This window comes from Megachile rotundata, chromosome 11 (genome assembly GCF_050947335.1).
Source record: "Megachile rotundata isolate GNS110a chromosome 11, iyMegRotu1, whole genome shotgun sequence".
In the NCBI taxonomy this organism is placed as follows: Eukaryota; Metazoa; Arthropoda; class Insecta; order Hymenoptera; family Megachilidae; genus Megachile; species Megachile rotundata.
The window spans coordinates 16,604,306-16,631,178 of NC_134993.1; the positions used below are offsets into that span (position 1 = coordinate 16,604,306).

At 43.9% G+C, this 26,873-nt stretch overlaps 2 protein-coding genes across 6 annotated transcripts in view; one reads left to right on the forward strand and one right to left on the reverse strand.

Moving 5' to 3' along the window:
• Positions 1 to 24,037, forward strand: part of LOC100876449 (A-type potassium channel modulatory protein DPP6) — a 63,135-nt gene extending 39,098 nt beyond the window's left edge. For 2 of the 5 annotated variants that reach the window (XM_003707759.3, XM_012295772.2), the window contains exons 2-13: positions 2,940 to 3,181; positions 14,814 to 14,920; positions 15,482 to 15,680; positions 15,989 to 16,063; positions 16,368 to 16,420; positions 16,519 to 17,079; positions 17,274 to 17,592; positions 17,654 to 17,832; positions 17,891 to 18,113; positions 18,182 to 18,626; positions 18,699 to 18,904; positions 18,964 to 24,037. In XM_003707759.3, coding sequence (XP_003707807.2) covers positions 3,080 to 3,181; positions 14,814 to 14,920; positions 15,482 to 15,680; positions 15,989 to 16,063; positions 16,368 to 16,420; positions 16,519 to 17,079; positions 17,274 to 17,592; positions 17,654 to 17,832; positions 17,891 to 18,113; positions 18,182 to 18,626; positions 18,699 to 18,904; positions 18,964 to 19,065 — 2,571 coding nt within the window. In that variant the 5' untranslated portion in view covers positions 2,940 to 3,079 and the 3' untranslated portion in view covers positions 19,066 to 24,037. Of the gene's footprint in view, positions 1 to 2,939; positions 3,182 to 8,038; positions 8,486 to 8,857; positions 9,745 to 14,811; positions 14,921 to 15,481; positions 15,681 to 15,988; positions 16,064 to 16,367; positions 16,421 to 16,518; positions 17,080 to 17,273; positions 17,593 to 17,653; positions 17,833 to 17,890; positions 18,114 to 18,181; positions 18,627 to 18,698; positions 18,905 to 18,963 lie in introns of those variants that run through there. The other 3 variants (XM_076537006.1, XM_076537008.1, XM_076537007.1) reach the window with 3 other exon arrangements.
• Positions 22,665 to 26,609, reverse strand: mei-W68 (meiotic W68). The gene is made up of 4 exons (XM_003707716.2): positions 26,536 to 26,609; positions 26,003 to 26,436; positions 25,554 to 25,911; positions 22,665 to 24,923 (listed from the first exon to the last, which is right to left on the reverse strand). Exons 1-4 carry the CDS (start codon positions 26,607 to 26,609, stop codon positions 24,623 to 24,625), a joined length of 1,167 nt encoding a protein of 388 aa, XP_003707764.2. The 3' UTR covers positions 22,665 to 24,622.
• Between the last annotated feature and the right edge of the window lie 264 nt (positions 26,610 to 26,873).

A 26,873-nucleotide genomic window follows, 5' to 3' on the forward strand; every position in this document is an offset into this window, starting at 1 on the left:
TTTTGTAGTTCGGACAGGGCTGACAACTGCGGAGGATTAAACCGGTTAGCCGGAGAACCACCGTGGACTGTGACTGATGAATGAAATCCGGGGTGGCCGACCTTATTTCGCGTCAACCCTTGCCTCAACCTCTCCCCGGAGCCGCTGTATTCCCTTTGCAACCCTGCTCCGACCACCACCCACCTCCACCGAAGCTTCGGGTCCACACAGTCTGCCGCACTACTGACGTAACATACCTACCCCTCTTCTGACGTCACGACCCAGGGAGTAACGTGGTAACTCTTCCACGGGGACAACGTCCTGTTTCCCCTCCCAGCCCCACGTAGCCCGCTTCACCCCTATTTTCTGCTGATTCCTTTTTCGAACCGCTTCACGCTTCGTTCATTGTAGGATAGGTGGTTCCGACAATTTTCCGGGATTATTAGATTAACGTGGCCGGACTTACTTTAATTGGCTTTCCTTTTTCTTACGGTGACGGTCATTCGGACTAATTATTCCAACGATATAATTACCGATTTCGAACCTTAATAATAATAGTAATAGACTTTCGAGAGAGATGCGGGAATGTTTAACGGTGTTCGGAAAGAATCGTCGAACTTCAGATACAAAGTTAATATTTGCGAATTGGAAAGTGCAATGGTTCGTTTGTCGTTCAAGTTCGCAACAAAACGATACCGCGAGTATTTAAAGCAGAATCAAAGGAATAATCGAGGAACTTTAATTAAGGTTAATTCGTGTTGAAGGAAGCAAAGGAGGGAGGGATGAGAGACAGCCTGGTTTTACTCGGCGAACGCTGGAAACTTCAAAGTGCCTCGCGCCAACCTCATCCACCTTTATCGACTTCCTGACGAATGAAAAGAAGCTCGGCTCTGATGTAATTAAACGATTCCTTCGGGCAATATACCTTTCGGCCACCCATTCTCGTTATCTGACCCTCCTGAAAGACGCACCTTCGTCGCGAAGAAAGACGATTCAGTTTAAAAAGAACGAATCTTTTTTAACTTTCTTAACTGCTGCGCGGAACAAACATTCCTGATGAAAACTTCTCGACGATCACCGCCGGCTTAATGCTGCTTCGCGCGTTTATTTTTCATACTGTACATAATACCGATTATTAAAAAGCATATTAAAAATTAATCCGATATTAGAGATTAAAAATTGCGCGACGAAATATCGTATAATACGATGAAACGGTTCCATGTGTGTTCGATCGAACTACCTAATTGGATCCGGTCGAACCGAATCGCGTCCAAATCAACTCGCGAATAATCGAACGCAATTTTCTCTCGTTCGATAATTGTTCAGATAGTTTTTCAAGATCCCCCAATTTCAGGGTCGCTGGCAGCCTAGTATCATGACCCACCCGTTTTCTCATAACCCCCGAAGTTTCATCAAAATTTCGGTTCGCTGCTTCGCAAGCGTTTCTCCTCGAGGTGTGCCTCAAAGTTTCCAAGGGTTCGCGAGGTTGCATTCGATTAACCGCAAGACGTAACTGTGCGACAAGAAACTGGGAAATTGACTGAAGACTCGGTTTGCGAAGGATCGTTTATTAATGCTGATCCGTTGCGGGTTAATTTTCAAGTGTTCATGGCCTGGCTATAAACGTGGCCCTCTTGTTTCTACTTCAACTATGAACTGCCTTGAACTGAAAAATAAAACGCTACGTGTAACGTATACATGCGTAACACGGTATCCGGTAATTATCGAAAAGCTTTTAACAAGAGAACGAGTTTGTTCCGTATTTTCGATTCGCTTTAGCGAAATCGACAGCCTCGTTAATTATTGCGTTAATCATTCTTCAGCTCCTCGTATGCATTTCGAATTTGCATGTCCGTACAAGGAGCGAATTTGAAATTTAAATCGAAAATAAACTAATGGCCTACGGGTCGTGTTCTGGGCGCCCAGGAATTTCGGACTTTAATTAAATTATTCATAGAGGAAGACCGACGCTACTTCTCGAACGTCTGTAATCCTTTATTCGGGATTAATTTCCCGAGGAATTCGTAATTATCCTTTGTCTCTTCGCTAACGATGACTCGCCAATTTATTCACGGCTTTTTCTTTCGATCTAAAAAACTTGATACGTATTTCTATCGTTACGTGACGTTTATAAAGACTCATTTGCAGTTAGCGACAATTTATCGATCACGACGAAATAATTAATATCACTGAAAAAATAATGAAAACAGAAAGATATAAGATTTCCAAGTTGAATAGACGTCCCATAGGAATCGTCCTTAACCTCATGATCCGCGACTGCACATGGCCCTAATCAAATACTCTATATTAATTACCGCGAAAACGACTCTTTCGTCGGGAATCTGAGCAACGAGTCTTCGATTCTTCGTTTACGTTCAGTTACAGTGTTTAACTTACCGATTGCCGAAGTCAGATTGAATTTTCACTGTTTCTTGTTATCCTTCGTCTCCTACCCCAACTTCTTTGAAATTGTTTTCCTCAACCTTCCTCGATTACCGAACAATTGCTAACTAGGTGGAAGTGTAACTGCTTCTTTCGTTGCGTTTGTTTAAACACGGAAGTGCTCCATTATTCTCCGTCAATTAATTAAGAATCCCCTTTCTCCCGATTGATATTCCAAGTTCGATATCGTCTTCTACCGTTACACTTTTTGTTTTTCCGACTGCCATTTGGATTTAAATTGCAGTCGGAAGTTTGGTAATATAGGATATAGAATTGCAAATATGGAGACTCGGAGATGTAGATGTAATACCGGGATTTGGGGATCTAGGAACTTAATCGTGTCAAATACGCAATTAAATTGATCAAATTCACAAGTTTGCAAACTGGAATATCCGGATAAGTCCCGCCAGCACTCGTGGATGTATATCCAATGTTCCTTAACAAGGAAATGTATTATACCAGAAAAAGAAACGAATAGAAGAGTGAAAAGGTTAATGCGAGTATTAACGTTGTTGCAGGTGAGGAATTGTGGATTGCTGGTGTAGGAGTTCGGCCCCAGGTGTGGCCCAGGGGTTACCCTGGGGACCTCGGGGATCTGTAGGCGCGAGGACGAGGCTACTAAGAAGGACGAAGGACACGGGAGGCGGAGGAGGCCGCTATGAACGCCAGCGTCAACATCGAGAGGAACTCCTGGCGGCTGCCTCCCGACGAGACCGTCCAGGTCGCCGATCCCCGTTCAAAGTCAGCTCAGGTAAAAGAGGTAAATCGCTCCAGCGAGTCCGTCGTGCGTTCGATACCCCCCTCAATTGATCAGGATTCGGCCGAAACACGTGATCAATCAGTGAGATCTCGAAGCATGAATCTACGTTGTGCCCTTTCTCTTCGTTCAAAGCGTCATTTAGACGATATTCTTCTAACATTTCCACACCTAGCATAGTGCACGGAGACACGTGTAACATATCGGTGCATGGAGGATGCTCGAGAGGATCGTTTAGGATGTTTCCATTCAATAATTATTCTGTGTAATGTTGCATGAAGCGTAATTGTGCGACAAGGCAGGGTATATTATATGCACCTTGCGTGATCGACTAGCGTTTCTGTTTACACGAGTACGATGTTTATTTTAATGCAATCGTAGGGATTGATTCACCGTCTATCACGCGATTGAACAGCATGTTGATACGAGGAATGAATGAAATTAACCGATATGGATTATGGTAACATGTTGCAAGGACACTGTACAGATATCTCAGCAAACTTTGAACACACCATCGATACACAAGATTCTCCGATAGATACATTAACACCCGATTAATCGTCGCTACAAAAGAACTACAGAGAATATCAGAAAATGTAAATTCGCAAGATCCGAATTTTACATCGAAACGAAGATCGATCGGAAAGTTCTACAGGGATGTCGTTCGTTAAGATTAAATCAATCAAATTACCCTTTAGAAACCTTCTCACCCGACCGTAACTCGAAGAAGTTAAAAGGGCACGAGTCTTCCTCCAACTTTCATTAGCTACTTCGTCTCGAAGAGATGACTCGGGTTTTACGAGCACGTTTCCGCTTCAGACTCGAACCATTGTACGGATTTTATCTCGGAGCAGTGAATTCTTTAATTTCGAATTAACGAAACGATTAATGCAATTAAAGTAAATGACCGGGAACAAAAGAGATCGTCGTTCCCGAACGATACCAAGAATTAGGTTGCACCGCTAATTACAAGATTCTCTAGAAGTTAGTCTCTAAAGCTTCGAGGCAGTTAAACTGTTATGATTAATGGAATAAAGTGTAGATTCTCAAACAAGTGGATTATACTCGTAAGTAGTCGGACAAGTGGGATAGACCCATCTAAACTTCCCCTGTTGCACCCGAGTATACGACGGTCCCATAAAGCGATCAGACAAGTGGAATAGGATTACGGATATCCAAATGGTGCTCCTCCGCTAGTGACCAAACGATAGAAATAGAATCGGGAGTGACACAACTCGGTAACCTAACTGACTAGTTGAGAGTAATAAGTAGAACAGGTCAATTGGTGGTTACAGCGTTCTAATTAATAGAATCGGGTCTGTATGTAGCCAGACAAGTAGAATAGAGCCGTAAGTGATCGGACAAGTGAAATAGACCTGTAAGCGGTTAGACAAGTACAATAGAGCAGTAATTGGTCAGATAGATGGAATAGGATCGTGAACAGTCAGATAAATGGCGCAGGTCCGTAAGTGGTCAGACAAGTGGAACAGGATCGTAGGTGTTCGTGCAAGTGGAATAGCCCTGTGAATGGTCAGACAAGTAGTATGGGCGATCGAGTGAGCAGACGAACTAGCCATATCTAATCACTAAATGTTACCGCGTCGGTTAACGCTTTATCCGCTTGCAAACGTTCGAATTATATTACTTTTGTTCAGTTCCACCCTGTAGGATAGGAGTTTTCGAAACTGTGTCAATTCCACCGGTATACGATCAGAGTTAATACGTATAACTGCATCCGTTTCTCGTTAATGATCGTTCCTCGAATATATCGCGTGAAAATGGCTTCGATTTAATTATGCAAAGTCGGGAGAAGAAGGCAGCGAACGGACCTAGCCGCGCCATCTCGAGATGGAAAACCGTTGCGTTCGAAAGGAGTGCGAGCTGCTGATAAGCGAGAACCGATTTTCTCGTCGTAATTCTCGGCGGTAACCCAGTATCGTCGGAACGTATATTTACCCCCGGGTCCTCCACGGAATTCTCGCACGCGGGTATTCGTTCGTTGATTGATTCTTGGGACAGATTGATATTTCTTACGGTTAAGAAGCTACGAGTTAGCGTCGCCTTGGATACGACTATTCGTATTATGGCGATAAAAGTCTTGATACGAAGAGTTCGACTCTCGGGCTGACTGCTGTTGAGCTATACCACTTGTCGGATCAGCTCTGTGTACCACGCACTCCTTCTTCCAACAAGTGGCAATTCAAACTCACCGCGTGATTACCAAAGGGATCGCATTAAAAAACGCCGATCCATCATCCGCTCGACTGTAAATGAGTACTAGACGAACATCGTTCACCCTAATGTATTCACGATCAAAGTCCACAAGAAGAAAATTGAAATGTCACATTGATTACAAGCTCTGTACAATTTTCTAGTGCATGGGATCTCTCTAGAGTCTCTGTTGATTTTCAGTAGAAATCGATACAGCTATCTGCGCGAACCTTCGAAGGCGTATTGTCATTAACCGCCGAGAAGAATGTGACGAAGGGACGTTCAAAGGTACATTCTTGCGACGAAAGTAGAAGTTTGGAAATAGTTTCCGCGGAGGAATGTCACGAATGCTAGAACCGTACACGTATACGGCTCTCTCGTAGAGGATATTATTTATAAAGCAAAGTGTCGGTGAGCGTCGCGTACGCGCGCGATTTCCATAAACGACGAGTCGAGGCGTTGGAATGCCCGGATCGATAAGAACGAAGCCTTCGCGGGGCGGGAAAGTCTAAATTTATACCGACTGTCGGATATACAGCCGCGTGTTTGGATAACATTTACATGCCGCGCGACATACAGTTGCAAGCGTGTACCGCGAGCGTGTAAATTTTCAGACGCATGCAGATTTATTCATGGAAGGTCCGCGCGGCACGACACGGCCTAGGACGACCACCGCGCTCCGTAGGCCGCAAACTGTGCCCATAATCGGAGGAACTGGTTGCCCGAAATAATTTTCCTCGGTTTCCGGTGCACGGATTGTTTCAGGCCGAGCGGACAACCGCAACGATGTTATGCCCGAGCACCGAACGATAATTTCGCCGGAAAGTAAAGTTGAAACGTTCTCGGATCAAATTCTCTGCTCCAGATAATCGACCTTCAACGGATCGATTAAACGCGCCCATTAATTAACAGCCTCCGTACAAGATATTTCCCGATCGCGGATCAATATTTGCGTACGAAAAAAGCTAATCGAATCGCGCCGGTTCTAGATGAATTCTAATAATAGTACGAATTGAACGCGAAAGTTTCAGATCCTTTGAAACGATGTCGCTATTGTGTATCGAATTCAGCAGAAACGTCGACAGGAAAATCCTTTCGACAAAAGACGAAGCGGCTGAAAACTGGTTTCTCCCTCTAATTGGTCACGGCTGACAGCTGCAACCTCTTCTCTTTTCGACCGGAAAGTAACGACAACGACACCTTTAACGACTGCCGACTCCCGACAATCCATTAATGACTCCGCGACGCAATCTCGCGGAACATCTTTGGCACCGACTTTTGCCAACGAGTCAGTACTTTCGCGATAATGAGAATGCCACCTCGAGAGATGTCATCGAACACGCGAGTAAACCTGTCTGCAGAAAATGTATCCGACATCGGGGAGTTGTTGTCCTGTCGATAAGACGAGCTCGGTGCAGTGCGACACTGGTCCACTGGGAGATCACTCGTTGCCGAAGATTGCGCTAGATTCTTGTCGACTGACTTTCCTGAATAAATTAGATTAGCTTTCATCGCGCGAATCCATTTATTTCTGTTTAATCTTCGAATATCGCCTAACCTAATTACACGCAAGAATAGCATCGTTGCATTCTCAGGATATTTTTTGATCGATGTCATACCGTGTCGTCTGACGAGCGATCAAGTTACTTTTGTAGTACAGTGTGTCGTGGATCCCTTTGAGACGAAAAAGCCGTGACACCCCAGTCAAACTGTAACCGCAAAAGCAACAATGGCCGTCCCCTTGTACGTTTCGTCGTCTCTGTTGCGTGTTATCTGTGGCTGCCGTTGATGAGGAGCCTCCGCGAACACTTTGATGTCCACTTTGAACATCCACGAGATAATTGAAGACCGGATAATCAACGGAGGACGGTGAAATAGTTGGACGGAAGCCTCGCGCGCTCCAGTTTCGTCGGGGACGTCGAACACACATCCTACAGGAAACAGGGTACCCTTGCACCTTTCTTCCGGATAACGAATGTCTCCCTAACGAACGGCACAGTGCTGCCCTCTGTTTTGGTCGATAACGTCTGTCCAAGATACCACCGCCGTTTCTTCGGGACATTATCTGCGGGTTAATCTCGATTCGAGGGCAAATTCGGGCCAACGGTTGTCTGTCCCGATAGTGCTGGATAAATTTGGAACCGCTTGAAACTTTAAATTATTCGATACCCACGCCGAGACTGTCGTAACCGCGATAAAAATTCTAGAGACTTGCTCTTTGTACCGGGTATTCCTGTAATCATTCCACGAAATTCGCTGTATTTTGTCTGGGGATAACTTTAGCGACGTTTGGAAATGGAATTTGGTCGCTGAGGCGATGAGATAGATTCGTAATGGCACTTTCAGATTTTAGGATTAGGATTTCCGAGGCTGCGAGAGCTCCGAATTTTGACACTTGAACTGCCATCAAATATTTATCAACAGTAACATTAGCATCGCAACAAAGAAAGCACATCGGTAAATCGTTAATCCCATGCGCGATTAAATAATTAATCGAAGCATGAATCCCATTTGCAATTAAATAGCTGTCAGCCGGTTATTAATTACAGCTGTACATAGAACGAAAAATTTAATCATCAACAAACATTGATAATTAAATATTTCGGTTACCGCAACCACTGATCGTTAATTATACAGCCACTGTTGCCTTGTTTGCAAATATTCGCATTAGCAATTCTCTTTGACTCGCAAATTCGAAGCGAAACGAGCTGAGAATTGTGTTTGCAAGAAAATGAAACGATGTATTTTAAAAGCAGCTTGTTATAAATTGGGAGTATGTATTTTTCGTGTCGCGATGAAGCTTCCTCTCTTCGATTATCGACCCCTTTTACCGAGTGCTCTCCTGACCCCTGAAGGGTCAGCCGCACGAGCGACGAATCGGCATATGTTACCCCTTTGAACTTCCTGCTTGGACGAAAAGAGAGAAGCGATAGAGCAGAGGAGAAGAGTCTTCTCGAGCGGCGAAAAGGCAAGTCAGTTAGACATTGTCTTTCGTGTTGAACGGTGCTGATCCAACCTACCGGTGTCAGCTGTTTTCTTTTTCTCCTCTCTTCTTTTCACGAGATGAAAACTACCGCGCGAATCCAAGAAAACCTGGTAAGTTTATTTCTTTTCACGCCATCGAACTTTATTTCTTACTTGGTTGCTTCTGTAAATATTTGATACAGTTTCATACTTTTGCAAGTTCCTGGCGGTTTCCAAAGTCCATTCCATTTTTATTTAGTACCGTGAACGAAGAAAATATTGGCATACGTGGTTTTATTTTTTTTAAACAAGCTAAAGTGGTCTGTGTATTTGCGCGTGTTCAAACAAAATGTAACCGAATCTATTTCGTATTAAGGATTTCAAATAATTTAATAATACTTATGACGTGCTAAATGAGAAGATTAGGAAATTCATAGTCGAATGTAGGTGAAAAATCCAGTGTGAGTAGAGTTACAAATATATATTTCTGTCTTACGATAGGTAAAAGATATGGCAAGTACGATACGTAGCGCAGAACCGTCTATAAATACATGTACACGAAGATACTTCTTTAAAAAAACGAAAGATATGTTTGAAATGCATCCCTAACCTATAATTTCTCAATGAATTGATAACCTTGACCCAAGCGAAAGTTCCGTCCGTAATTCCAGAAGCGAACGATCCCGCAAGTTGCAGAAACTCTCGGAGAATTTAAAGGAAGGTAAAACAAAACGTTGCGCGATTGATGAAAATGTATCGAGGAAAGTTTTGAAAGATCCCGCGTATTCGTATCCTCTTCTAAATCGGGCTGTAAGAATACGCGTTAATCAATCGGAAACAGTTACGATGCAAGAACAATGACATCAGCGTTATTCTAGCGATAGTTAAATGCAGAGCTGGCAACTGCATTCCGTCAAACTAAAATCCGATGATAGCACGTAATCGAATCGATTTCTGCGCCTCCCCCCTTTCGCATCCACCCTCTGCATTCATCAGCGAGTTCAAAGGGAGGCCGAGTTTGCTGTCAACGATTTACACTACACGACCTATCGCGTGGGCACATAATTTATAACACGTTAAGAGAGGCACGCCAAGGTACAAAGAGAACACTGAGGTGTGGAGGGCAATGAGCCAGAAAGTCTGGCAGAAAGATTACTCTCTCTGTTGTTCAGTCGAGGCTGGTTGTTCGGTGACGAAGGATTACGCGAGTTCCTCCGATGTTCGCGGAGCTAACACGGATCCGTGACGAAAACAGTGGCACCGGTGCGCGAATATGTGACGTGTTCATTCGTTGCGAAACCCTCTGAACGATTTCGTTTATACAGCTATTTTCGGAAGATTACGTTGAACGAACGCCACGATGGCCAATACGCCGCTCAATTTGTCTGAAGATAAGCGAACTTGGACTGTATTTTCTTTCAAAAGCTTTTCTGCACGGCTGCCTTTCGGACAACGCTACGTATCGGTGTATAGGGTGGTGCAAAGTCACTCGGGAGGTTAGGTTTACTTCTTGTGTAACACTTTGTTCTTCTGTTTAACTTCCGACACAGATTTTTTTATGCTATATGGACTTCGATAATACTGAAACTTGACGGATATCTGCCGTGTCTATAACCGACAGTACCAGCCTTAGGGGTGGAAGGTACTATGGACACCGCACTCCTACTCGCGTTTTCATATATTTTAAAATTTAAGTACTTTTCGAATAGTACAGTACTCGTTCGTAACATCCAAAAGTGTTCAAAATATATTAATTGAAAATAGTATTGATAATCACAAGAGTATAATTAAAAATTGGAATACTCTTAAAAGTTGTAACAATTTATACGTACATTAATACGTAACAAATTGGCCCAAAAGAAAATAGTGACTCGTGTACCACCCTGTATATACGTACTCGTAATTACACTCCTGTGTTTTATACGGTTTTGTTTCTTCGTCGCATCGGAACTTCACTACCGCAACCATCGCCATGTTCTTTTTTTTCTAACCTCATAACCTACATGCACGATGCATCGTGACTTTGTACTTGAGTTATTCGATTAGATTAAACTTGTTCTGCTGGTCACTGATAACCCCACAATACCTTGTGTACCTTTAATTATCTTACGCGTTGTATCGCAACGTTACGATTCCTCTCGTTATATTACCATCCATCGTATTGCAACGCGTTATTGATACCGCGTGTTATATCGCCGCGTAGTCATCGTAACGCGTTGTTATCGCCGCACGTTGCTATGGTCACGTTTTGTTATCGCCACACGTTGTTATCGCCATGCGTTGCTATAGACACGTGTTGTATAGCATCGCGTTGTACCTCCATACGTCACACCTCACCAAATTGATATCCTAAATTTGCTATAAGATAATTACAGTGTCCACGTATCGAAACCACTCACATATTCCACTGTCCATCAAACTTACATAAATTCGTATTACGATTATGCCTTGCTACGCGTGTCGATTTCTACCCTAACAATGCACGTGTTAATGACCTTAATGAACCCTTATGATAAAGATTCGAAAACGTCGTACTGTGTGTATCGGCAGCGTTGACCGAGCTAGCCAAGCAAAAGTTGGCAAAACGTGGCGAGAGGTTGAAAGGTTTTTTCTTGGTTAGTGGAAACGAGGCCAAAGCCTCGAATCTGTTATTCCGGATTCGACATCGGAGCACACCTGCGAGCTCGTGAAACCTGGCAAAGCGCAGACCTTCGAAGATTCTCGCCTCGTATTATTGCTCAATTTTCTCGACCGCGAGAACATTTGGCAGTAACCATACTCTTACACCCATTCAAGCCACCCACGCTCTAATACCGCCTCGATTCACCGTAACGTCGTGGCACGCGATTCAAAAACTTTCTGAAACAATGTAATCGTGAGCTGCATCGTTAAATTCATAACTCTCTTATAATTGCGGTGCTAAATTTATAACTCCGTTATAATTCCATTGTTAAATTTATAACCCTGTTATTGTAATACATATTTATAACTGAGTTACAACATTCGGAACTTATTTATAATTTCGTTGTAATATTTAATCCCGCAATTTGCGAAATAATCTATTATGCGTGCCACCTCATGAATACACTTCAAATACACGAAGTTCCTAACTTTGTCGATTAATCATCCGCTTCGATCGGAGTTCGGTAATGACGATTTAATTACCGCAATAATCGCGCACATTAGATTCTGGGAGTGAATGAAAATTTCCAGATAACATAATTGACAAAGAAGGAAAAACGTCGAATACGCGTAGATACGCAAATATCAGTTTTTCGGCGGCGATTCATCAGAGCCACCGAATCGAATTCATTATCGAAAGAAGGCTGATGGTGGTGGTCGCTGTAATCACGCCAGAATTATTCCGCGTTTCATTATCGGGCTCCGTCCTGTTCCGAAACATTCGAACATCGGCCATTATCTCTACGCTCGATTAATTTCTAACCGATACATCAATCGAGCTCGTCGACTGTAGCGGCCGAATTTACCCTCCCCGTTCACTTTTCCAACGTTGGGAAATCCGCAAAGCGGCACAATAGGGTGAATCCGTCGCAACGCGACCAGATATTCCATTGCCGACTCGGCAATTTCCATTCGAAGGCCCCCCAGGAAGGGCATTGTTGCTGGAATATAAACCAGCAACGGTCTACAGAGCAACGTTTGCTACGTGGAGAACGTTCAAATCCTCTGGAAGAGTCGTCCGTGGAACGAGTATCGAGAATCGATGCAACGAGAAGGGAAAATAGTGTCTTAATGCATCGCCGTTCCAGAAACATTTAAACATGGAGATCTTCTATTTTCTCTGCAATCTTTGCGCAAACGATATGAACTTAAATCGGATTAATAATAACCTTTGAACCTCCCTTAACATTATCCAATTTAATGAAATTGATCAAAGAGCGTAGTGTTAATTGAAATGTCGTGCAATATGATATTTCATAAATGCGTAGAACATACAGAGGATATAGTAATAACGTAAATCCTCATAACAGACCGTAAGGCGGCTGCAAAAGTGTCTGAAACTTGCCGGGAACAGTGTTGTAGCGTGGCAACCCTCGCAGATATTTTCCTCCCACGATCATCCTACAGAGAATATTATATTTTCCTCGTGCCCTATCCTCCACGTTCATCGCATCCCCTATAATGCTAATACCATCGTCGAGCGGTATTGTAACACCGCTATTTTACTATTCCGTGAAGCAGAGCACCGACTCGAAGCGTGTTACGAATTGTCTGACAAGAACTTCTGAACATGTTCTTGTGCGCGCTATCGCTGTGTACATGCGCGCTTAAAGTATACCTTGTAAATTAGGTTAGTTTTTCGAAGTTCCCGAAAATTTATGTCGGTGTAGCATATTTTGGACGTAACATAATTCAGCGTGAACAGATACCTAACTATTATGTCCCAAAATATAGATGTTTTTGGTTCATTCATATTTTAAAAGATAATCAGCGTTAAATTAGGTCTGGTTATATCATAGATTTTCATACACACTCGCTTCGATATTGATTGTGCACATTCCATTGGTGACATCGAGCCGATTGAAATTGAATTTTAAATCGTAGGATATAAAAATGAAAATGAATTATTAAATATTTTAATGAAATCGATAATACCGGATCGTTGATTGAACCCGTATCATAAAACATTCCCGTACGGTTTTTCGAATATATTATTATTTATCGGGAATTAATCTCGAGCGAACTTGTTGTACCTGACCGATAAGTCTGCGAGGACCAAATTGTCGGAGGTTCGATCAACATAAAAAGATACAATCGACGCAGAAAACCGTTCAATACACCTTCCACGCGATCGATCGTGAATGTTCCCAACGAGAGATACATTGTTGACTCGTCCGCGTGAACGGTCGATCAGTTTTGCGTTGGGACGCAACGAACCACGTTGAAAAGCGTTGCATTCCGTTCGGATTTTGCTGAAAACCGCCTAGACACTTTTGTCAGCAAACAAGGCTGCGCGAGATCGCGTTGCATCCCCATATATCCTGCGTATCCTGTCTTGCCGTATCTGAAACATTATATGGCTGTTCGAGGCGCACGTGCGCCAAGTTACACGCTCGGAATTCAAAGGCGACGAATCGATCAACCCGCCGAGTGGAAAGAGACATTACGTGGAAGAGAATGAAAATGGTGGAACAGATATATATACATATATATAGGTAGAAAGCGAGAAAACGAGGCCAGAAGAAGATCGACGATTGTTTGTCACAAGGAGCAAGTCCAGAGGCTACCTTCTCCTGACTCTCCATTAATCGACGTACGAGCGACTGATCGTTTACTTGTATAGCACACCGTTTGTATAGAACTCCGTTGTCGAATTCCGACGGTGTTTTAACTTCTCTACGTTTTCCCGAAGTTTTAAGGACTACGAGGAATGCTCGAAATTCGCTCAGATTCGAACTTGGAAAACCTAGCTGTACGGGTCGACGCGCGATGAATAATAGACGAATAGGTTTTAAACTGAGATAATTAATATTCTGGCTCTGCAAGAATGGATTTCTTTAGTGGACACTAAAAAAAAAAGTGACACTATAATTCTTCGCCTTTAATCCTCAATCCGCAAAGTACCTAAATCCTATCTGAACTACCTACGAAGTTAACGACTGTTCGTAACTATGATCCGAAAGTTGAGGAGTTATCCCGAAACCGATACGGTGGATGATGATCAGAACCGCAACAATATTCCAGTCAAATACAAAGGACAGAGTTACTCGAATCGCGAATACGATCCAAGTTACACGATCGCTAGTCGGTGTAGTTGTCGCTGAGCAAACAACGGTTGGATTAGCCAGCGTTTACGCGACGAATCGATACGCCTCGCGGAAGTTTGCGTGCGCCCTTAGCGTTGAAACGGTCCTAGTGTGCGTGGCGATTCTAACAGGTCTCGAAAATCCGCTCGCGTACCATGTATTACACGCTCCGGGACGTGTTATCCAGCTTAGTGCTGCGAACAGAATAGGATTCAAGCTGAATGCAATATGCATGCGGTCATCGGGTCGAAAACGATTGATATTCTACTCCTTTCTTGCATCGATGCTTCTCATAAACAGGTTAGGGAACTGATACTACGTTATTTCGGTCGACGTAGAAGGCGCATCATGATAGACCGTTTTGTACTCTTTAAACGAGAAAAGATCTCTTCGTATATCTGAAGAATTCTGATGATATTGGCAAGGGTAGGAGATGTAGTTACTGGATTAACACAACTAGACGTGACATTTATACTAGCAGATCTTGCTTATTTTTTATCGAAAAAGGATTACACGATCAAATCAGACAAACAATCGATGAACCAGCATGAACGTATCAATCGCGAATACCAAATACTATTCGATGTTACCCCGAACAACTCGCGAATTGCATGTCGAGCTTCTGCATCGTAGATCCAACGCTCGGAACGATAGATCGATCACTGACAACAAGGTCTCTGGTTTATCCACAGGATCTAACGTACGCGGAGGGCGGCCACAATTGGCGGAGCATAATCTTCTCGCTGCTGGTCATCGGTTTTGTTATCGCCGGGATCGTTACGGCCATTTACCTCCTCGGGTGAGTATCTACCCTCTTCGATCCTCTTTCGTTGCTTGTTTTAGCGGTCTTCGTCCCCCGAGGGTAAAATGGAACAATTCTATCAGCAAGATTCATCTTCGTCTTTTATACCTCTTTGGTTGGATTTTGCAATCAGTTTCTATCTATTCTCGAGTTCGATCCGATTTAGTTTCTTAATTAGTCGACAGCAGTCCTTCGTTATAGGGCATCGATGACATCGACAGCAGTCGCTGTACCGAAAGCGGTTCTTCAGCCAGTTACGACGGTGCTGTTTGAAAAACCAGGCACGATCTCTGATCAGACTTCCGAAACCCGTCGAAACACCCAGCTTACAACGTCTCGGAATCTGACTTTCCCTTTTTACTTCCGACTTCACTTTTTTTCCACGAGAAATCCTCCAAAGCTTCCCTCAGGAAAATCCTCGTTTTATCGCGTTTAAAACCACCTCGGAATCGATAACCTCCGCTCGCTTTCACGACCTTCGCTGTCGTAAATTCCACGCGGCAAGATTCCTTGCCACAGTAGGAGATGGCGAATTATAAAATACAATAAATATTTCAGGTACGTCGACGAGCTGTTGTACTGGAGCGGCAGACGCCTCACGTTAGACGAGTGCCTTCGCGATGATCTGACGCCTCATAGGCTAACACCAACCTGGATCTCTCATGACAAGTTTATCTACCAGGCTGACGACGGATCTCTCACGCTCCTGGACACTAGCAACAATTCCGTGTCTCTTCTGGTCTCCAATCACACGCTCGTACGTGTCAGGAAATATTACGTGCGCCTACGGAAAAACCAGACGACAGGACATTACCTATTCATGAATAATTCATTTAGAATGTGATATGCGTCACGTTCTCGATAAGATCCAATTGTTGAAAAAAGTCTCTAACACTACTAATAGCACAAAGCTTGAAATCTACTAAAATTCACACATTGTAAACGCTCAAAACTGTAACGAAACCTTGAAATTCGACGGGGCTATAGTTAACGGGATCATAAAACTCGCAGCCAGGAAATAGAAAATACATCGATCTGTAAATCTTTGTCGGGCTTTATTTTCAGAGGCAGCTGAATGTTCAAGGCTACCAGTGCAGCGCCGATCTGCGTTACGTGTTGTTCAAGCACAATGTCAAGCCGGTGAGTAATGCAAGGGTGAAAACAATTTCTGTCGGCCTTCACCGACTCGTTAAACCACTTATCGTTGATTGCATTAAGATGTGTGCGATAGGAATTCATTAGACAAGTTATCGCGAATTAACGCTCTCGTTTACTTATGTAATTGTCCCTTTCGACTGTTTAAATACTTCGGATGATTTCCGTGAATAAATCAATTGCATTGTTTGTCGCTTCTGTTTAAACTGCTTCCCGTTTCGTGGACAAATTCAAACTTTCGGCATTGAATACATATGAATGACTTATGCAACCGTGTTAACTGTTTCAGGTATTCAGAAACACCTTCACCGCTTACTACACTGTCTACGACGTTACGAACGAGTAAGTAAATTTGTAAATGCATTTCCATTCGTTGTACCGTTTCCCTCGTTACGTGTCAAGTTATGACACAGCAAGTCACCACGTGGCAAAACTTGCAGCCACCACACACCTCTTCGTCTGCACGCGTCGCGAAGGATGCAGCAAACGCGTCTGCAACACGCCGCCTGGTTGGGTAACACCTCGGGTCTCCTGATGATCTCCGAGAACGACATCTACGTGAGGATGGCGCCATCCGCAGCGGAGGACGCTCGGCTAACGGACACGGGTGTTCCTGGCGTGATTTACAACGGTGTCCCCGACTGGTTGTACCAAGAGGAAGTGTTGCCTCGGCCAGAAGCAGCCTGGCCCAGCCCCGATGGCACTCATCTTCTTTACGCTACCTTCAACGATACCAAAGTCACTGCCCTGGAGTTTCCCTGGTTCAGCACGCAGCCTGGTCAAGATGGCTCCAGTTCCAGTCCTCTGTCCGTCACCAGGAGAGGTACCTTCCCGCCTTCCAGATCGGTCAGGTATCCGACTCCTGGTTCGCCCAACCCGGAGGTTGACCTGTGGATGCTGGAGCTCGCTAACGTGACCAATTTCGGGAACGGAAACAACACAGCGAATTCGACGACCATATCCAAGATCAAACTCAAACCACCGCCAGCGTTGGACGGACAGTAAGTGGTTTTGGGGTATATTGGTCGATGAAGTTTAGAAAGGTGTTATCGGTTAGTTAGTCCAGGCGAAGGGTGGCTAACCAATTGTCCACACGATTCCTATTATCGGTCAGTCTATCACCAAAGTAGTTAGCCACCCTTGGCACAGGTTGTTCGAGGTGCAAACGTTAGGATGTCTCTTTATCGTCCTGTAGGGAGTATTATCTAATATCCGCTGGTTGGGTGGGCGAGGACTCCAGTCACGTGGCTGTCGTATGGATGACGAGGTCGCAGAATCTGTCGTTGGTATCGGCGTGTCGTGCACCCACGTGGGAGTGCGAGGAGACCCACTCGGAACGTGCACCCGAAGGACAATGGCTCGACGCGCAGCCTCATCCTCTGTTCGCGCCTGACGGTGACAGCTTCTTACTGTTAGCTACCGTTCAGGAAGGCGACAAAGAACACTTCACTCACATTAAACATGTGACGTTGACCCAGCAGAGGATAGCTGTTCTTTCTCACGGTAGATACGAGGTAAGCAACCGAATCGATCCTGTCGTGGCTAAATTCACCTTACGTCTACCTCGATCGGCAGGTCAGCGAAATCTTAGCGTGGGACACCAAGGCCCACCTGGTGTACTACTTGGGTACCAGAGAAAGAAGGCCAGGACAGAGACACTTGTACGTGGTTCGCGATCCCACTGCCGACGATCCTCGACGTCTAGAACCGCTCTGTGTCACCTGCGATCTTGGCGAGGTCCTCTGGAGCAGTAGGTACGTAGCTTCAGGTTCAACCATCTTCGTCGACATTGACTTACGAATATCGTGACAGGTTCTACTACACCAACTGCACGCACTTTGGCGCATCCGTCAGTCCAGCGGTCAGCGAAGAAACTCAGGGTTACTACGTTCTTTACTGCGAAGGTCCAGGTCTCCCGTTGGCCGGTGTGCACATGATGAGCTCCCATAAGATGATCAGGGTGCTGTACGACACGAGAATCCAGCGGGGAGACAAGCTCTCGCAGTTGGCCCTGCCGACTCGAAGAAGTTTCGAGGTACCTAGCCACTCGGAGCGCATCCTCGAATCACCTAACTGACTCGGACTAACTGAAAATCTCTTCAGGTACCTTTGCCTCAAGGTTGGAAAGCTCAGGTACAACTTCTTCTGCCACCCTCGTGGCGAGAGGAGCTCAGAGACGCGGCTTTCCCGGTGCTGGTCGAAGTGAACGGTCGTCCAGGCAGCGAAGCGGTGACCGACCGCTTTAAAATCGATTGGGGTACCTACATGTCCAGCCACAACGACGTGGTGTACGTCAGATTGGACGTTCGAGGTGCCAGAGGTCAGGGAAAGAGGGACTTGTTCAGGAGGATCGGAGGCGTCGAGGTTCAGGACCAGCTGACCGTGCTGAGGCACCTGCTGAAGACCCTGAAATATCTGGACGTGACGAGGGTCGGTGTGTGGGGTTGGGGATACGGGGGCTACGTGACCGCCATGGTGCTGGGAAGCCAGGAGAACGTGTTCAAGTGTGGCGTCGCCGTAAATCCCATCGCGGATTGGTTATATTACAGTGAGTCGACGAATCTCTACTTCGGGGATAATTGTCCCTTTCAGGGATAAGAATTTGATTTTCCTGATGCAGACTCCGCGTTCACGGAACGAGTCCTCGGTGCTCCAGCCGAAAACTACAAAGGTTACGTGGAGGCTGACCTAACCCAACGGGCAAGGCTAGTGCCGAGTCACAGTCTCTATCTTCTTCATGGTCTAGCTGACCTCACAGCGCCTTACACGCACGGTGTCGCCTTTGCCAAGGCTCTGTCCGATGCGGGTATCATCTTTAGGTACCAGGTAAGCGATTCTGCGAGTTTGACCCTGAGGAGAACCTGACGATCGTTTGTCTCGAACAGAGCTACGCGGACGAAGACCACGCCTTATCGGGCGTGTTGGAGCACGCTTATCGTTCCATGGAGGACTTCCTCGCCGAGTGCCTCTCCCTGGACGCGTCCTAGTGCCTCAAACCGAACACTCCCTCGTTGTCTCTAGTTCGCCTACTTCTGATACATCCCGGATGGGCCTGGATGCTCGTCGACGAGGCTCGCCGTTCAGGATTAGACTAGTTCATACGCGTTCTCGGGAGCATCCGATCGTTTCGAAGATGGCACCTTACGGAGAAATCTCCACGTCCCGCGGAGACTGAAAGTCGAAGCCGAGGATGCTTTCACTCGCTGACTAGGGTGTGACCGGGAAACGGATAGGATAAAAAACGGTGATGACAGGGATGAGCTAAAGCTAGCGTTTGTATAAGTAATATCGTTGATAACGTTGTATATCGAGCCGCCTGCGTCAGCCAGCGGATTCCTCTTTGCTACGAAGAAACTCGTTCACCGTGCTCTCTGGACGCGCATCCCGGATACCTCCTTAGTAGATCCCGACACACGGAGGCGTAGTGTCTAGCCGAAGCAGCTTCGCGAGCTCCTCTCTTGTCCCCGACCCGGAATTCGTTGGAGTCGCGAGCTTGCAAGCTCTCACCACTTTTTATACAACTCGAGAATCTGACTGGGACGCGTGACGAACGAAATGGAGAACCGTGAGCGACGATCCAACGCATCGAGCTTAGCGCGAGCTTGCAGGCTCCCGACCCGTGTTTTTTATATCGATCCTGCACACTAGCCAGCGCAAGCTGAAGTCGTTCGTAGACCGTGTTCCGCTTTCCAAGGTATCGAGCTTACCGGAGCTTGCAATCCCTTGCTCTTCTCTCGGAGGTTCGATCATAGTCGAAATATGAATTCCAGGTTCATCGTTTATCTAAACCTCTCGATTACTGGTTCCTTAGCCCTTTATGATGCACTCAAGAACTTTAACTACCATAAATCGAACAAAATTTTTCAATTGTTTCCCTGTTCGAAAGTCCATGATCGGTTTACAATGTTACGAATCTTGTTCTTACATATCCAGGCACACAAGTTTCGATCAGAACCTATAATTTAAATTTCGACTGGGGAGACCATCTTGAAACGACTCTGCATCGACGTAACTAGGACTTTCGTCCGAGTTGAGCCGAGCCCCCTGATTTAGAATTGTCCACTTTATACAAATACGTTCACGTTATTATACTTGCATTAAATGTTGCATTTAGAACGAAATAATTTCTAGCGAAGAAAGGGACTAGACTCAGTTTGAGCAGCGCCTAGTTACGTCAGTGGCTGAGGTAAAAGGTGGATGATCTCGTGACTTAATTTTTCGCAATCGCTACGCTATATCGGTGCCTCCCTGATTTTCGGGCGACAGAATGGCTATGCGATGAGGTTCGTCCAGGAGTACCAACACACTGACCGTTTTAGAAAGAAACGCCTAGTGTTAAGGTTTCGTGTTGTACAGCTTGGCGCCTAGTCTGTGTACCGTAAAAGGGATAAACGGTTTTTCTCACCCTTGCTCCCCGACCCGAATTCACCCCGTTACGATCCCTTCGAATATTTGTATATATCTGTAAGGTTGCAGCCCCGAAAGGACGCGGTCCCTCGACGAGGTTCGCATGTGTTCCCGTTTGTCGTTGATCGTTTGTTGTACTATACATATATCGCTAAGTTGTACTATACACACATACACACACAGTTTCCAGATTAAATAATTGATTAAGTAAGCGGCTCGAGGCTTTAGGATAACGTTCATCACCTTAGAGCTCGTTCGAGAGAACGGACCTCGTCGCGGGCAACGAATACCTTTTCTCGATCAACCGTCGCGTCGGAGACCCTGAAGAAGTTGACGAAACAACTTCCAGCGGAGAATGTTCCGTTTTCCGAGCGGAACCTCGGGGATCGTTCGGACGATGCCGAAGAGTCGTTCGAGATCGGTCGAACCGGAGATCCCTCGATCCTTTCCCCGAACAAGGAAGAATCGAGGGAGCTCGATTTAGGGCACGATCGATCGCGCGAACGAACGAAGAGTCGCACGTCGCCATAAACGCTGCCTGCCCAGCAGCCCTTAAATGCCGACAATCAAGGCTAGTGCAACTAATCAAACGATAATAAATAGAACGGAGAGGATGAAGATATTACCTAATAATATTAATGAACCTTAGTTGAACGTTCGTTATGGTTCGTCCATGGTGCTCCGCGGTATACGTCGTCATTGTTAGCCGATAACTAGCGAGAGTTCCCTTCGTTTTCTTGATTTCTCAATTTTAAAGTCCAACTTCGAAATTTTCCAATTTTAAAAATAAGATTCTACTCGAGGTTAAAATTTACATCGTTGGAATAAATTGTAAGTTGTATAAATTATAATATCGACATCGAGAACATCCTTTCGCGAAAGAATCCTTCACGTACTTCCATGGAAAAATTTCTGTGGAGCCCGCGGGCACACGGACGACCATAGAATCGTTAGATCGAAGATTACGTGCTTGATGTCGATTGTAGAGAGTACAAAAGGCGAATCACGCGGCCAAAGGATCGTCCAGCAAATTATTTACTCGATCGATCGAACATATTTTTCCCCGTTCCATGAAAAACTCCATTCGAAACAACGTTGTCTCGTCGTTTTTCCACGCAAGTGAGAACCCTGTAATAAATAATCGTGCCTCGGCTCAACGTTCATCAACTTGGCCATGGAACGAGGAAGAAGCTGTTCGTGATTCCTAACCGATAACGATTCTTTAGCCCCGCGATAAGGACAGACACGTTGTTGTTTCACGTTATGCAAATAAAAAGTTGTTCATCCTCGTTGGTGTTATCGGAGACACCATTCTTTCGTAAGAAACGAACGAACGAATGAATGTAACGAGACGAAAGTTGTACGTACGTGTGTGCGCGTGTGCGTCGAGGAAGCGAGAACGTGTGAGTGCGTAAGTGTGCAATCGCAATCAATTATTAACTGTAATAAAAACGGCAGAAAGTGCGGCGAAAAATGAAACTGTAGGCATAGATCTCGAACGGCAGGCACGCAGACAGTAACAACAACAAGAACAACAATAACAGCAACAAAATACAAGCATGCGAATTACGAGAGAATTAATCGTAACGAAAATGAAAAAAAAACATTAAATAAAATAAAGTAAAATAAAAGAAACCTTGGTAGAAGCGCATAAGGGTATCTTATAAGCTTTTGGTAAACGTATTATCGCCGCTAGGCTAAAGAGAATTATAATAAGAAAATAAAAAAGATATATATATATATATTATACAATAAAGAGAGAAATAATGCGATACACAGAGAAGAGGGATGAGAAGAGAGACATCGCGCAGAATATTCTGCGAATCACGCGGACATCGAGTTCACGAATCGGGCCCGTGCGAACTAAAAAAAAAGAAAAAAATTAAAAAAAAATATCGCGCGAATAATTGTTGACGAGATTCGTTTTTGTTCACGTTCTGAACGATTCTTGAAACGAGAGAGAAAGAGACGAGCATTTATAATCATCGATCGAGGATAGAAGGATTATTTATTAATAACGATAATGCGTCTATTTGAAAATTCTTTGGATAATCTGTGATATTCAGATTGACGATTATTATCGATTATTTGGCGGTTTCGACACGGTGTTGTTTTTAACGTCAACGGATGCACGCTCGAACATCGAGGTATTATATTTAAGATAAGATATCGTTTAAAGAAAATTGTTCGAGTAATTCGTAATTCGAGACTGAATCCAAGTAGTTCGAGAATCGAAACCGACATGCATTTTTAATATGCTAGTTTTTAATGTATTTCAAATTCGAGAGATCACCCTTTTACAACTATTGTACCTATGATTCTTTTCTTTATAACAATAGAGAATTTGTTGGTAGAAATAAAATTTGTATAGAAAAAAATTGTTTAAATTTCACGGATAGAATCGATGGTAACCTTTTCATTTTAACCCCGTATAATATTGAATTTCAATTTCCACTAGGATCACGCGTGCTAAAAAGAAAAGCAATCCTGAATTTTATACTTAAAAATTGTTATACGAATGTCCGTAGAAACGAACGCAGAATTAAACGAAAATAATTGATTTCACGTCTATGCACGGTCACCGACAAGAACAATCGAAACTTGGACTTAGTTTCGGAGCTAACCAACTCGTCACGATCTATACGCGTATATCAGAATCCTCGAAATAAATTGCATAATCGAGGCAATTTCGGAACGACGTTTGATCGCGATAACCGATCGAACGCAACACGTGAAACGTTGTATCGAAGCTTGCCCGATAACTCGTTGATTCGATCGTGTTCGCGAGTGTGCTCGACACGCTCGGACAATTGTTTTTTATAATAATTATTCGCTCGAGTGGCGCGAATTATCGTTCGAATGACAGGCGTTCTCGACAGCGTCTCGTGGGGAAACAAGGACACGCGGATTGTTTCCACTCGGTTTTTTTACGATATTCGCACGGACCTGGAGAACGAACATCCACGAAATCAACTGTTGCGACAGCAAATTCTTTAACAAATAACTTCGATACAATGTTTACGGTTCAATTGTAAAATTCTGTCGCGTAACGCGTTGAATCATTCTCGCTCAAATCTTTTGGATTTTTTACTGGAACACTTTTAAACAGTCCTGTATCGCACCCTCTGCGATCAGAATATTAAATGTTCAGGGACCTTGATCCGAAAATCGAGTTCAGTATTTTCAGTATATAGTTTTACTTGCAGAGAACCATTTCTTTTACGAGTTAAACAAATTTCCATGAAACGCGTCAATGCCAATTAAAATTTTTCATAATAAAGTAGACAATGTCATTCAACGCGTTACTCCGATACAATGTCTCTGTCACAATGGTGCATTACAATAAACAATTGTAAAGAATTAGAAAATGAACAGCATTCTAGATAAATTGTAACCACCGATTTCGAGGATATCGTTCGAAGTTCTAATTCCACGTAACACCCACGAGATAATCATGTTACTAAGACTCTGCGTTTTTTAATATCAGCGAGACTTCGGCCCGTACCACGGTCGAACAAAAAGTGTTTTCAATAAACTGTTACATTACCTGAAGCTTCGCCATTTTCTTCGCATCCTTCCTACCTGAAGATGAACTGCTGGGCTCTCTTTCGATATCGATAGTCATCGTTTCAGACGACGTAACGAAAAACAAAATTTTCATCGAGACTGACGGTTTCGCGTTAAAATGAGAATCATGACTTTACGCCGAAATAAAAAGAAACGTTCGTCGAGGACGTTAAATGTTCGACAGAGCGTCAAACGGAAGTCTCTCCCATCGATCGCAGAAAACCGGTGAGATCGTTAAAAGGATATCGGTGAATACGTGTTGATTCATTGGTTTAAGGTTATACAATTATTTCTGTAGAACAAGATCAAAGGCGCGAAAAGTGTCTTCGGAGGCGAATTTAAACGAACCCCCAATGTCCAGACAATCGTCGAATAGCAGTGTTATTTATTTAGGGTCCTATCGAAGGATTCCTGAATTAATTATTCTAGAGGATACCTGCGACAGCTATACCGCGGAAACAAAATCCCCGAAAGTCGAGAAGATTAATGCAATGCAAAACTTAAAACATTGATTTTATTCGTGAGTACAAAAGAGACAGGCACTCAAAATTAACTAATATAAATCTGATATTAAATATAATCCTGTCCTTTGATCTTGCAAGGCAAATACATAGAAGTTAAAAATTTCCTCGAGAACGAAGACACGTTCTCAATCTCTGCCTTCCCCTTTCGCATAATTTCAAGTTCTTTAAAAAAGCGAGGCGTCATGTAGGGTCGACTTTCGATGGCAGTCAATTTCGATAAATCGAATTCGGTTAAAGGAATGGTGTTCACCCCTAAAGGCTGCAATTCTGATGGATGGATACCTAACCAGCGCACGTTCGGACATACCAGACTCTCGTTTTCCTTGGATAAGGTTGATGAACCAAAACTGAAAGAAAAACGTGAAATCTTGTGACTTATTCATTAAATTCCACCTCCTTTTTTTATGTAAAAGATATGGTTATTTTGTATACTCCTTGATGGCTATACCATATAATTAGGAAATTTTTTATTCATGGAAATATATAATTATTAACGCAACCTCGTTATCTCATCGATCGACGAATATATTTTCTGTGTATTTTCGATACATATTTGCGAGGTTCAGTTTTATTGAGACAACAAATTTCTGGCATAAATTCATGCAGAATGATAAATACGATGGCCTGATATAACTCACTGCTGACACTGATTTGTGGCTTTTTACGTCACCACCATTCATCCTATTCGTATCAACCGCAACACGTACTAATTACACCGTGGAAATTGCCAATTCCGCGACGTATATTGCACAATGCTCTATATAAACTAAACTTTAATCCTTCGAACGATACGCGAATAATCGTCGAAATATTTTTACCGATACATATTGGTTTTATTCTCGAACGAATTGCGGTTTCTAAACTTTCAGAGATTATCAAGAAATTTCTTTCGATAACGAAAGATTGAAAATGACGTTAACGACTGATATGTTGGTTATAAATATTGACAGTAAAGGACTATAAATAATTTGCTTTACCGGTAAACACACATTATGTCGACACCGAAAGGGTCAGCGTCGACGACCACATAAACCGGAAGCCCCAACTTCTCGGCTAACAGTTTAACCAGCATCCTAGTGGCTACATCCGGATATCCTTTTCCCGTTACCAGAATACAGTTCAACATGGACATACAATCATCTTCCAACAGCTTCTGAAAGACAGCATCCTTCTCAACGATCAGCACCATTTTCGCCGTGGTGCGAACCGATGTTACGTTTGAGTTGATGCACGGAATGAGAGCACCACCTGGTACGGAGCAATCGATGCTTCGATTATCGATTAGTGTGAGCGTCAAGTCACCTGCCGCTAATCCTTTCGACGTTGCTAAAATATCTGGATAATTGACACGTTTGTCACATTAAACGATTTTCCGAATTTCTGATTATTTAGAAAATGAGAGATTCGTCCAAGAGGAGACACTTACTGAGTTCCCAAGGTGCACAATTTAGCAAATTAGCGACACAGTTCACGGCTCTGTCCACGTATCCCTGTCCTAGCACCAAATTCGACGTCTCCTCGTTCTTCAAATCGTAGTAAAGGGATCTCCTCGTAGCGGTGGTGTTGGTAATTAGCAAACGATGAGCCGTGGCCATTACCGTCATCATCAAGGCAAATTTGTCTTTACCCCTACTTGCTGCAAAGTTCGCCACCACTTTCCTGTCAACCCGTTCCTCGTCACTTTCCTCTCCATCGGGAGTACGTGACGCGAAATTTGATGAATCGTTTTGCGAGTACGTCTGCGAGTCTGTTTTGTTGGAATTTTTTAGTACCGAGCAGGAAATGCTTGGTAATTGGTTGGAACATATCTGTTGGATTATGGACGATGTTACACTTTCGATACGAGCTATTATTCGTGCCCTAAAATTTATACAAAATTAGCTATTCGCTTTACGAACAATACATTCACTTTATACCACGTTGTTTTCGTAAATAATTTATTGTTGATATAATATTGACCTCGTGTCTGCGCTGTCCATTACAGGTATATCGATTTTAATCTCCTGTGTCCGTTCGTACTGCTCCCCATCCATTTTTATTAATAATTATTGGGATTTCTTGTGAAATAAACAATTATAGTATAATAATTTATTGAAAATTAATTAATTTGATAAGCTAAGAGTATTTAGACAGCTCCAATCGCACGTACTTTTCAAACTGGACGTTTTCGCGGGAAAAATAGTGGCGCCATCTCTCCGGCGAACGGGGTGAACTACACTCATCTGGAGCACCGCCTTCGCTAGTTCCGCCATTAGCCAGAAGGCGGCGCCACTCACCGCTATCGCAGCGCCGCCTAG

What these genes read in the sequence shown, in the direction of transcription:
- mei-W68 (XM_003707716.2), bottom strand. Translation starts at nt 26,609, where the DNA reads ATGGATGGGGAGCAGTACGAACGGACACAGGAGATTAAAATCGATATA. An exon ending in TTGTGCACCTTGGGAACTCA is followed by an intron (nt 25,912 to 26,002) that starts GTAAGTGTCTCC and finishes TCAATTATCCAG; the next exon opens with ATATTTTAGCAACGTCGAAA. An exon ending in GACATAATGTGTGTTTACCG is followed by an intron (nt 24,924 to 25,553) that starts GTAAAGCAAATT and finishes TTTTTCTTTCAG; the next exon opens with TTTTGGTTCATCAACCTTAT.